We start from the raw sequence: 13,877 nt of genomic DNA on the forward strand, positions 1-13,877 counted from the left end.
AACCGCTGAGCCATCGAGGCTGCCCCATCTGTGTAGCTTTCTGATTGCAATGATGTGGCAAAAACAAGCCTATCTCCCCAATCTAAAATCCCTCAAATGATAAATTGCTTACCTGGTTTCTTTGTATAGACTGGAACCTGCACAGGCAGATTTTGCTTAAAGCATTGAGAAGTTAACCATGCACCAATCCTTTTATTTATAAATTCTCATCTCCATTTAATGATTATATATTTTTCCTTTCAAATTTCACCAGTTGCTTATTAACAAGATGATTTTTTTTTCTCCGCATAGTCCTACCTATTAGTGCATTGGGTTAGTGGTGGTGTCATTTGCTTTGTTGGTGGCCAAGTGGTTATAAATTGTAACAAACGCTAAAAATGCTAAATCACAGCAGCAATAACTACTTCCCAGTCTGCAGCAGTGGAGTGGGGTGGAGAGAGAAAATTCTATTCACAGTTATATCAATAACTTGAGGTTGGGTAAAATGGATTTTCATAAGTTAATGCTTTTAATGATACAGATAGTATAATAACTTCAATAGCATTATTCAGAACCTGTTTTATGCCCAATTTTGAGACCTATAGACTTGAAAAGTGTAAATGAACTTTAATTTTTACATTTGATCAGTTATATAAATACATGCTTTAAAAAGTCAAGTCTATAAGAGTCATAAACAAAATGATAGTTTGCACTACTCTTCTCTCCAGAGATAACTATTTTCAATTCTTTTAGCCATTTCTTAGGATATTTGCCTTCATATTTGTGACCTATACTTAAAAAAAATTACAAAACTGTATTTATTAATGTCTTACTGTAGAAGATAAGTGTTTAACTGTCACCAGCCAACTGTCCTTTCCTCCACTTTCTGTCTTCCCACATTCATGCAATAACTTTTGGTTTCCATATTTAAATTTCACATTATTGTAATCACATATTTACAGCTGAGCCATGTAATAGAAAATGGTTATATATTTTTTCTTATATAATTTTTATTTTTCCTATGGTTAATTTGCTATATTTCATTTTATTTTTCTTTGTGTCAATTATTCCACCTAAATTTTATTTAACAATTCACAGATGAGTAAACATTAAATGAGCTAATGGAGTGAAAACTTTGGAATCAACGTATTTACAGATACATTAGATGTAGGAAAAACAACAAAAGTCATATTTTTAGCTACATTTTATAAACTTACAGAAAAGATGTGTTAGCATTTAGACTACAATGTGCCAAAGAAATAGCTATCAAAACAACTACATTTACACATATATTTTGTATATTGAAGTCATCAATACTAGTTGGTATAATTAATTTTGTTCATCTCCATTAAAAACATTGTATCCCTCGGATTTAATTAGCTCAATTTTTTTTGAATCCTGAAAAAATACATCTTTAATTCTGCCAACAAAATCTTTCTTAAAAATCTCATGAGTCACTTTATTTAACTTTTGGCCATATTCAAAGCCCCCTAGATAACTAATGCCATCATAGTTCAGAGCAACAAATTTTTTGTGAGGGTCAATATCCTCAGAGAGAATTAGATTGTCATCTAGGTAGGCCTTAATAAGAGTCTGATTTTGAATTACTCTTACATGGTGCCATTTATTACAATGGAATGTGCCGTTGCTATAGGTCATATGCACAGAAATGCTTTCTCCTAAGTTGACTGCTATTTTCAAGGACTGATTATGGAGACCAATTGCCAGAAAATCATTTTCTTCATTTTGAGCTTTTCCTATCCATACAATTAAGCCTTCTGTTTCAGTAGTACTGAAATTTAAGGATACGGTAGTGAACTGAAGGTTTCTCCTTCTGTAATCTGGATCGATGTATTTTATATAAGAATTACCCATAAATTTTGCAGTTGAAAATGAAGTTTTGTTTTCACAATACTTTCCTACCCAACCCAAAGCACACAAGCAACTGTAAGAAAATTGATCAGGTATACACAGAGATTGATGAAGACAAAGGTTATTCAAACAATACACAGACTGGTCACATGTGTTTCCAGTCCAGTGTGGCAAACATCTGCAAGAAAAAGTTGTGCCATTTACTATACATTCACCACCATTTCTGCACACATTATACCCACAGGGTGTCCCGTCACAGTCACCTACATTTGAGCCTCCTTTTGCTCCTAATTCAGTTAACTGTAATTCTTGATTATTTATGATAACTTCTCGGACACAACCCTGAAAACCTGAAGGTTCATTTGCTATTGACATAGGATTTACAAGATTTAAGGATGACACTCCTCCAATGTAGAAGTCAGTATTTGTGTCCAGGGAGCTCATTTTAGCATTGGCTTTTTCTGTTACATTTATCCCATCCAGATCTAAGTAGCCTTCTGCACCAACTCTTCCTGCTTTAATCACATGCCAGGTACTTCCATTCGTAGTTACTTTTTGGAGAGTCTCTAGAATGATAGTTCTGTCACCAAGATTGTAGCGAAGTTGAACAAAACCATTTACTAGGGAGATACATAAAAAATCCCCTGTTGAGAAAGAAAACCAGTTAATTAGTAACAGTAAATTGTCGCTCCATTAAAAAAACTTGCCCTTTTTGGCCATTTGAATAAGTTTTGGTTTGGGGGAAAAAAGGCAACAGTCCGGATCAAAATAAAGTTAAGAGAATTTTGTTGCCATTTACAGATCAAAATATAGATGTATATATTCATACATAAATCCTGTATTATTCAGGAATTGGCCACAAGTGATTTTTCCTAGTTGTAAATATTTCACAATGTAAATGTAAATATTCCACAATGAATGTCTTGTGGTACTAAGTTAAAGTGAGGTTTTCCTTTAATGATTTTATAAGGTTAAGGATGAATGGTTAAAAAAAAAGTAACATAGATGTTTTACTCCAAGCTGCTGATTTCTGTTTTTAACAGCAGTTGAGGAAGTAAGCAAGAGAATTAAAAGCTCTCCAAAGTTTCAGTCCTGTCATTGGCATCAAGTTCTGACTACAACTACACAAATCCCTAGTTGAGATCTCTCCTTGGGTGTTTAAAAGGCACGTCCAACATCAAAGTAAAGTTCATATTCTCAGGCTGTGAACTTGCTTCCATACACTTGGCGTCTTCTGATCTTTCCAAACTAAGGGAATCCGTTTCTCCTCCGCTTCTTCAAACAAAAAATCTAGGTGTGATCCCTGGTTCCATAATTATTTTTTTTTGTTTGTTTGTTTCACAGTAACCAGTCTCAAAGACTGGTCTACTGAAACAGATTTAACATTTTGGTTCACTGTAAACCTTCTGATTCTGTCTGCCTCTGCCACCTTCATTAGCTCTACTGTCATCTTTAGCTTGATCTTTTGTTGGAGTCTCCTCACTCTTCCTTTCTAATTGAGTTTAGAATCTATACTGAGGCTAAAATGATCTTTTCAAATGAAGAGATCTGGTCATTATACTACCCTTTAATAGCATCCACGCATGTTGAAATAAGAGCCTAAAATCCTTAACGTCTCTGCAGTTTCCCAGCCCCTTTCTCTAGCTTTATCTGGAGTGTGTTCTTCTCCTCTTCCTCCACTCACTATTCCAGCAACAGTGCCCTTTTCTTGCCTCAGCACCTTTGTGCATGTTGTTTTCTTTTTCCAGAACACTTCATTCCACCTCATCTAGGTAACTCCTAGTATCCTTCAGATCTGAAATTAAATGCCACTTCCTCAGAAACGTGTTCTTGATTCCTCAGAGTTGGTCATTTTTTTTCTATTAGTACTTTAATTGTACCATGTTTCTCTTCTTCACAATATTTCTCTCATTTTATAATTATATAGCCATCTGTGAACAAATCTGAACAAATATGATCCAGCATGTATATGAAGTTGCAGTGAGGCATTCAGAGGAAAAGTAAATCCAACTCTGTATGCCAGGGAGAGAATGCAGCCCTTCAACGTAAGACTATTTCAAGAAGTTACCAAGTTGTTTACGTAACAAATCATGGAGATATCTTCCTCAAGACAGCATTTTCCCTTCTCCCTCACATTTAATAGCTAATAAAAAATTTCTTATCCAAGGAAATTTCTTGGCACATGCTACTCTTCCTTTTCTCCTTGGACAGTGCCACACTACAACACCTTCCTCCCAAAAATAGTGTCCTTTTCTTCTACTGATCCTTGTGGTCCACTTCAGACTGTTATTCTAGGATGATTGGGAGACCTAGGAGTTCTATAATCCACCTATGATTTCCACTTGAAAACTAAGCCCACACAAAGTATGGTTCTCTTAATCATTTTTCTCATAGAGAATTTCTAATGAATATAATGTCATTACATCTGTGATTATTTGATTAATAGCTGCCTTGTCCACTAGCTTGAAAACTTCATGAGAACAGGGTGTGTGTGTGATTTGGCCCAACAGTTTATCTCCGGCACCTAGCACAGCTCCTGGCACATAGTAAGATGCTAAATAAACAATGGTGGAATTAAGAAATCACCTTTGTATAGTTGTGGGGTGAAATGACTCAGAGTATTTCTCAAATACTAGCTTGAAGCTAAAAAGCAAGAAATAAAACATCTTTTTCCTGTAATGATACGCAAGTTTTAAAAAATTCCCAATACGAGGAAGAAATTCACTCCATTTACATATTTTCTAACACGAATAGTATTTTAAGTATAAGATGGAGAGGCGTTTGCAAACTTTTAGATTATATAAAAGAAAATTAAATGTGGACTGGATTATCTAAATTTTTTGTACCATAATAAGCCAGAACAATGAAACATAATTGATACTAGGTTTTTAAAATGTATACCACTCTGAATATACTTTGTGACCTGTAATGGACACAAATTCACAGGATTATGGAAGAAGTTTCTCTTGCTACTTGTGTCATAGAGTGTCCTTTAGTAAACTGGTACAGTGAAGAGCTACACTGGAATAAAAATTATCTAAAAAATGATTAGGAAAGCTAAAGCTGTGATCTATAGTATCACTGGTCAAGTTGCCAACTAAGAGCAAAGAGAGCAGCTCTTGCCAGGGAAGGCTTATTTTAACACAGCGTTGCTGGTATGTTCTTGTCTTGTGAAGAACTGACCCCCCCCCCCCCCCAAAAAAGGTGTTTTTCTTTTCCCCTTCTGTGTCCCTGGAACCTAAAATTGCTCTTGTATCTGTATTAGCAGATTTTGTCAAGCAAACCTTTTATTTTAGTTGACTAGAATATGGGTCATGGCTGTAGTCATGGGATATGAATACAGATTGGCATTAGGGTAAGTTTATGTTAGAAGTTGAGTACTAGTGGACAGTCCTAAGAAACTTGAGCTCATAAATGGAATAAAGCTCATAAATGAATTCACCTTGGCTATTTAGTGCCCTTTTAACCATGTCTAGGGCCCTTCCTTCCTCATCTGTGCTGCCATTGCCATGCATCAAAGCAATGTTTTAGGACCTAACATTTGTGAAGGGACTATAGAAGTACAGTAGGGAAATTTTATATACTTTTAGCTCCCTACATTTATCTTCTATTGTTTGTTTGAATATGCTTTAACATTACATTGTGGATGTCTAGGCTTTTTAAAAACATATTTGTGAGGATTATAACTATCAAGAGGAATTCAGGCTGTGATGAATTTGTGCATTGATAACTTTTACGTAGCAGAACACTCACTTTAAGGTATGAAATACTTAAACACTAAACAGCAATGGATAAATAGGACCTGAGGGCTTATTTCTTTAAAAATCTCTTTCCAAACATCAAATATCTAAAATCAATGAGGATAATTTTGAAATTATCATTTTGTTTTAAATTTTATATTATTTGAAATTATTAAAATTATTAACCTCCAAAAAGAGATACTTTGTTCATTGAAAATTTGTTTTTTTACATATGATAATCTAGTTGGTTGCTGATATCTAAATTTGTTTTTTACATTGTGTATTAAGTGGGCATTTTTACCAAAAGCTCCACTTAGCAGAGAATTAGCTAGAAGGCTTAATTAATGTTTACAGCAGACATAACTCTTAGAGATGGCACAAAGTATGAGAATATCACTTGTATTTTATGCAACCATAAATAAATGAAACATACTTTGCCACTTCATTATACTAATTGAACACTAATAAGTAAGTCTATGCTTTTCATCTGATAAATACCTTTAGGTTAATCTAAGAGAATGTAAAGTTGATTTTTAACATTTTAAAGTTTTCATGATTTCCTTATATAAGTGTCAAATGCAGCATCAACCATGACTTGAAACTAATCCATTATCTCGTTCTAAAGTGTTTAAGGCAGAAAAAAGAAAACTCTTGACTGACATAAATTGAAATACAGTGCCATTTAATAACAGGTTTAAGAAAATATGCCCTTGGCTGCCTCTATGTGTTAATGTGTATGAATTTTTTACATATGTAAACATAAATACATATCTAGTGTACTAGTTAGAAAACTACAGTACAACATTCTTTGCCAGCACAGTTCCAAATCTATCTTGATTTTATACCCTTATCACACAAAGGTTAATTCTGAGTTTTTTAATGAGCAGCATAACTACAGCTGATTGTCTTTTAATGTCTCTTGATTTGTAAGTAGAAATTTTCCATTTGTGTACAATTTTTTTCATTTGGCATTTTCACAGGGAGATTTAATCATGAATTTAAAATGAAATATCAAATCTCAGGAAAAAGATCTCTCCTAACGTATATTTTGCAGTACAATCATGTTAATTTTTTTCTTTGAATTTATCTTTTCTCCTTGAAATTATTTTGAAGGTATTTCACCAGTGCACTGAGATGGAAACACTTGAGTCTAATTCTCTGATAGTTTAATCATTTAGCAGCATATTAAGACACATTCATAAGAGCTACCTTAAATAGTTTATGAAAATCAGGGTACCATTTGTGTTGACTACAGAAAATAGAATAAACTGGTTTAATTATTTCCCAATACTAAAATTTCATTTTCTGAGAAACAAGATGAAAGAAAAGCCAAACACAAAATTTATAAATATTTTGCAATAGGAATGTAACTGTAAATGCAAATGTCTTTGTCAAAATTCTGGAAAATATACATGAAAATGGAAATCAACAGTAAAGTAATAAAAACTCAACGTTTTTAAAACTGCAGCATACTACACAGATATTTTTATTCCATATTGTTTTGCGATAATTGTGCTACTTTTATAGTTAAAAAATATTTTTAAAACTTATTTTGGAATGTGAATCCTAGGTTTAGTATTTAGATAACAAAATAACTTAAAAGTTTTGGAGCTATAAATGTGGACAGATTTACGGAAATATATCAATCATGCCTTCCTTTATGTTTTATATACATATTTTGTTCCTTTTGACATAGGACTATTATGCTCAGCTTCAACATCTTTTCTGATGGGATTGTTATACAGTTGAAATGTACTATATTTGGATTTTGCTAATTTTAATTCTAACACAACTCTTGCTATTTTATTAAAATTTATACTTAGAGAGTCAGTTCATTAACATACACTTTGATAACAGAACATACAAGTATCAAACATTTACATATTTTATAGGCTAGGTGACTTAAAAAAATAAAAATACTTCATTATACATTACTTAACAGACTATTGGGAATTCATTAGGATGTTCCCCCCCACAAACATGCTACCAACTTTACCTGATTGTGCTTTTAAGTGTTGTGCAACATAAAATAAGATGCCATCTTCGGAAAGTGGCTGAAACTGCAATTGAATATGTGTGTTTTTTCGAATACGGAAGGAAGCAAAAGACATCCAGGATAATTCATGGCTTCTGAAAGATGGATCACTTATAGATAAAGCTAACAAAACAAAAACATGAGTTAAAAAAAACTAGTATTGCTCATAAGTACCAGTAAAGTTAAATAATTTTATCATTTACGGATTTACCTTATCTTCCAAGAGTTGCTCCTCGCTAAATACATTGAACTATGGTATTCATTATAAGACATTTAAACAGTATGGAAGAAAGTAAAGTAAAACAATGAAATTCCATTGTTCGGTCTCCTCTAACCATTGTTAGCACTTTATTGAACATGTAGCCAGACTTTACTTTCTGATGTGTGTGTATATACTTTCTGATGTGTATGTTACTTGATGTGTGTGTATATCTAGTACTTGGTTTATTTCACATAAAAGAAACCATATTATATACAAACTATGCATAATACATTTACTTTCGGGACATGTGGATGGCTCAGTCAGTTAAATGTCTGACTCTTGGTTTTGGCTCAAGTCATAATCACAGGGTCATGAGATCAAGCCCTTTTCATCAAGCTCCATGCTCAGTGAGGAGACAGATTCTTTTTCTCCCTCTCCTTCTGCCCTTCCCCCTGCTTGAACTTGTGTTTTAATTCTCTCTCAAATAAATAAATCTTTTAAAAAGTAAGGTACTTACTTTTTTCACTCAACAATCTATCTTAATGAGACTCTGATGTTAGCATATTTTGCCTATTGCTTCTTCTAAACACTTACACAGTATTTTAAAAAATAAATTATCTTTAGGGGGCCTAGGTTGCTCAGTGGTTGAGCGTCTGCCTTTGGCTCAGGTCCTGATCCTGGGCTCCCTGCTGGGAGCCTGCTTCTCCCTCTGCCTCTGTCTCTGCCCCTCTCTCTCTGGGTCTCTCATGAATAAATAAATAAAATCTTAAAAAAAATCCTTAGAGAAGTTTTAGATTTACAGGAAAACTGAGCAGAAAGTATAGTTGTTTCCATATACTTCCCTACCCCTAACTCACTCTCTCTCTCTCTCTCTCTCTCTCTCTCTCTCTCTCTATATATATATATATATATATATATATATATATATATATATAACCTTTTCACTATCAACATTCTGCTATGGAGTTGTACAGTGTACAATTGATGAACCTATATTGACATATCATTATCCAAAGTCCATGGCTTACATTAAGGGTAATTTTCATTGTACATTCTATGGATTGTGACAAATGTATAATGACACGTATCTACCATTGCAGTATCATACAGAATAGTTTTACTCTCCTAAAAGTCCTCTGTGCCTCACCCATTTGTCCTTCCTTTTTCCTCCCCAAACCTTGGTAATCACCAATATTTTTACTGTCTTCATAGTTTTGCCTTTTCCAGTATGTCATATAGTTGGAATCATATAGCATGTAGCTCTTTTAGTTTGGCTTTTCTTCAGTTAGTAAAATGCATTTTAAGGTTCCTCCATGTATTCATGTCTCATTTCTTCATAGCTCATTTCTTTTAGTGTTGATTAATAGACCATTGGATGGATGTACCACGGCTAATTTATTCATTTATCTACTGAAAGATATCCTGGTTGCTTCCTAGTTTTGGCAATTAAGAAGCAAGATGTCCTAAACATCTTTCCAATTGTCCAATTCTCTTCCAAAGTGGCTATACCATTTCGCATTCCCATCAGCAATGAAAAAGAGCTCCTGCTGCTCTACACCCTGGTCAGCATTTGGAGTTGTCAGTGTTTTGGATTTTAGCCTAAAATGGTGTGTAGTGGTATGATATGTTAGATGTTGATATGTCCTAAAGAGAAATATCTAGGTGTGTGCATGTAGAGTCAAGGAAAATGATATATTTGAATTAAGACCCCACAGAAGTGAATAAATGACCATTCACAAAGGTGAATGCAAGGCCCATGAGGTGGGAAGTTTCTTTCCATGAACAAGGTCCAGGAAGAAGGGCAATGTGACTGGAGGGGCAAAAAAAAAAAAAAGTGGAAAGAGAGGTCAGAGAGGTTATGAGGCCAGATCACGTTGTCAAGAATTGTGATGTATCTGAGATTTTACCTACCGGTAAGGTAATAAGAGACTGCCACATTTCATAGATAATTACAGAAAACATGAAATACCTGGGTCAGAGACAAAGGACAGTTTATGACTCATAGCAAGTAACAAGAGTTACCATAAATTGTCAGTTCCAGGAACCCCTATTCTCTTACAAAAATGTGAGAGGACCAAGTGATTACTGTGTGTTGCTTAGAGAGGAAATCTTGAGTTTAGAGGTCTAAGTCTTTTTTAATGGACAGGGAGCATGCCTGCTCTTGCTCTGAAGGAAGACATTATTTCTGTCTTCTAAAGCAGGAAACAAACTGGCTCTTTGCTTCAAAGTTAGTTATCAGTGGTGAGATGGGTCTACATTGTGTATTCTTCATGTGCACAGAATCATTTTATGCAAAGATTTGTGGTATTTCTGTATTTTTGCAAAGATTAAGTGATTTGAGGCTGGCCATGCAGAAACATCAGATGGATCTGAGTGAAAGGTCATCCTACAGAATACTGTCAAGGATATGGAAAACAGGTAAAATAGAGAAACTGTTCCAGACTGAAGGAATCTGAAGAGACAGGACAACCAAATGCAACATACATCCCTGGAGGGCATTCTGGTTCTAAATGAATAAACACATGTTGGGGCAGTTGAAGACATTTGAATCTGGTCTGTGAGTTGGATGGTAGTGTTGTACCAACATTAATTTCCTGATCTGGAGGTTTGTGTGCTGATTATTTAAGAGAATAGCCTTTCGCCTTTCGTTTGGGGGAAATAACCGCAAGGATGTTTAAGAATGATGGGGCATCACATCTTTAGATTGCTCTTAAGTGGTTCAGAAAAAGACTAATAATGACAAAAGTGTGTGTGTGTGACAGTGAAGAAAATGAAATGATATAGTTGGGGAGAGTATGGGAGAAGGAGATATAGGAATGCTTTTTATTATAGCAACTTTTCTATAAATTTAGAATTATTTAAAAGTAATTATTAAAAATTATTTTCCTTACTGTTTTTATTATACACCTCTTTTTATAAGCACTTTCAACACTTAAACTACCTTTGTGTTTTTTGAACAAAATGATTTTTTAAACATCTCAAAAATAAGATCAGATACAGTAACTAAAAAACCAAACCAAACCAAAACTCTCAAAGGTGAAGATTAAACTGATCATCATAAGATCTAGTGCTACCTATTACTGATAGGGGTGATTAGCTTGTTTTTCCTCTGAATTATAGCTTTGCAAGAATCTGTAAATGTTTATATAATATCATTCTCTTGGTATTTATTGAGGCTTGTCTTATGGCCTAGAACATAGATAATATTTGTAAATGTTTCATATGTTTTTGACAAGAATGTGTATCAGGAAGTGCTGTGTTCTTTATGTTCCTATAGCTAAGAGCTATAGGAATCTTCATGAATTTGGGAAAAGTCTAGATTTTTCAGTGACACTACAAAGTTTTTCCAACAGCGAGTCATCTTACCAGGTTAATTAAGAAGGAAACACCAACACCCCTCTTCTTGGATAAATAATCTACTGGGTTCTGGCCAACAGCTTCAGGGATGGTCAGTGTAAGGAGCAGTTACAGAAGGGATAGTTTTTTGAGAGGAATAATAGCTAATGATTCAAGTGATTTTCCAAATTATACACACTTCAATCATGGCCATCACTTTTATGACCCTGTTAATTATAAATAGGATTCTCTGTGAAATTAGTAATATTAATATTTACCACTGTTTAACAACTGTGTCATTGATTGGCACCAGGCTAGCGCAAGCTGGTAAAAAAGAAAGTAGAATGGGCTATTTAGTGAAGTAAGAATCCTTGGATTGCAATGATGCACCATCTAATTTAGGGAATCCATAGATTTCTAAAACGAGCCATATTTTAAAGAAACTACCAAGCTATTTTCTAGACTGGCTGTACAAGTTTACATCTAATTTCTCTACATTCTCACCAGCATTTGATATTATCTCTATTTTTTAAGTTTTAGTTTTCCAGTAGGTGTATAGTGGTATCTCATTGTCCATAAACTCTTTTTAGATTAGTGGGTATATGAAATTTTTTGTTTTCTGCCTTGAGGCCTTAGTAGAAGCAGACAATCAGAAAAGTCAAATCTCATTGCAGAGTGATTCAAATAACCTCTAACTCAATACTTTGCTAATAAACACATTTATGCTCACAGATTCTCTGTGAATAATCTTTAAATAATTTTAAAATATTGACTCCCAGAGGAAGAAAAGAATGTACAAAATTAAAACAATATTAAGCCAATCTAGAATTACCAGTTTAATCAAATTATTGCATATTCTTTTAAAAATGAATTATTTTTATCCTCTTGTTTGGAAGTAATTTTTAATTTATAAAAAATTGAAAAAATAAAATTACTCTAAAGAGTATTGTACCCATATTTGTCTTGCTAGTCTTAAACCCCTTTACTGAGCTCTATCTAGCTATCTATATATTTTTTTTCTGAATCACTTGAGGATAAGTTCCATACATCATGGTTCTTTGCACCTAACAACTTACAGATATTCTCTTTATATAAAACCACAGTACAGTTATTACTAAATGTAATGTTAATACTATACTTTTGTCTGACATTCATATTCCAGTATTTTTAGTTGACTAAACATCCTTTACAATATTTTCCCCTGGAGTGTGAAATTACATCTAAACTGAGATGTTGCACTGAGTTTTCATTTTTATTTTTTAAAAGATTTTATTTATTTTTTTGAGAAAAAGAGAGAGCATGAGCATGGGGAGGGGCAGAGGAAAAGGGACAAGCAGACTCCCTGCTGAGCAGGAAGCCCAACTTGGGGCTCAATCCCAGGACCCTGAGATCATGACCTCAGCCAAAGTCAGACACCTAACTGACTGAGCCACCCAAGCACCCTATCATGTCTCTTTAAAGGTCTTTTAACCTAGAACATTCCACAGCCTTTCATTGTCTTTATGACCTTGACATTTTTTGAGATTTAAATTCAAGTTAGCTAACATAGAGTGCAGTATTGGTTTCAAGTGTAGAATTTAGTGATTCATCACTTACATAAAATGTCCAGTGCTTATCCCGAGTGCCCTCCTTAATGCCCATCACCCATTTAGCCCATCCCCAATGCCCTCCCCTCCAGCAACACTCACTTTTTTCTCTATAGTTAAGAGTCTCTTATGGTTTGCCTCCCTCTCTGTTTTTATCTTATTTTATTTTTTCCTTCCCTTCCTATACGTTCATCTGTTTTGTTTCTTAAATTTCACATATGAGTAAAATCAAATATGTAACTTTCTCTGACTGACTTATTTTGCTTAGCATAATACCCTCTAGTTTCTACCCACATTGTTGCAAATGGCAGGATTTTGTTCTCTTTGATGTCTGAGTTCATTTTTGCTTTGTTTCCCTTGCCTCTGGAGATGTGTCTGATAAGAAATTGCTATGGCCAAGGTCAAAGAAGTTACTGCCTATTTTCTCCTTAGGATTTTGATGCTTTCCTGTCTTACATTTTGGTCTTTCATCCATTTTGAATTTATTTTTGTATATAGTGTAAGAAGGTGGCCCCGTTTTGTTCTGCATATTGCTGTCCAGTTTTCTCAACACTGTTTGTTGAAGAGGCTTTTTTTCCATTGAATATCTTTCCTGCTTTGTCAAAGATTAGTTGACCATATAGTTGTGGGTCCATTTCTGGGTTCTCTGTTCTGTCGCTTTGATCTATTTGTCTGTTTTTGTGCCAGCACCATACTGTTTTGATGATTATAGCCTTGTAATACAGCTTGAAGTCCAGAATTGTGATGCCTCCAGCTTTGGTTTTCTTTTTCAACACGACTTTGGCTCTTCAGCATCTTTTCTGGTTCCATACAAATTTTAGGATTGTTTGTTCTAGTTCTGTGAAAAATGCTGGTGTTATTTTGATCAGGATTGCATTGAATGTATAGATTGCTTTCGGTAGTATAAACGTTTTTATTTGCACTTCCAATCCATGAGCATTTATTTCTTTGTGTGATCTTCAATTTCTTTCATAAGTGTTCTATAGTTTTCAACATGCAGATCTTTTACCTCTTTGGTTAGGTTTATTCCTAGGTATCTTACAGTTCTTGGTGTAATTGTAAATGGGATCGATTCATTGATTTCTCTTTCTGTGGCTTCATTAATGATGTATAGAAATGCAACAGAT

The 13,877-nt window shown here is 34.1% G+C and overlaps 1 protein-coding gene across 1 annotated transcript in view; it reads right to left on the bottom strand.

The window, feature by feature from the left end:
- Positions 1-546: 546 nt before the first annotated feature.
- The window catches only part of EYS (eyes shut homolog), a 1,532,152-nt gene continuing 1,518,821 nt past the window's right edge, over positions 547-13,877 (bottom strand). Inside the window, exons 39-40 of the mRNA XM_038554428.1 lie at positions 7,588-7,749; positions 547-2,495 (exon numbers count right to left, since the gene is read on the bottom strand). Of these exons, the coding sequence (XP_038410356.1) occupies positions 1,309-2,495; positions 7,588-7,749 (1,349 nt within the window). The 3' untranslated portion in view covers positions 547-1,308. The remainder of the gene's footprint in view (positions 2,496-7,587; positions 7,750-13,877) is intronic.

Source organism: Canis lupus, chromosome 12 (assembly GCF_011100685.1).
Source record: "Canis lupus familiaris isolate Mischka breed German Shepherd chromosome 12, alternate assembly UU_Cfam_GSD_1.0, whole genome shotgun sequence".
NCBI classification, from domain to species: Eukaryota; Metazoa; Chordata; class Mammalia; order Carnivora; family Canidae; genus Canis; species Canis lupus.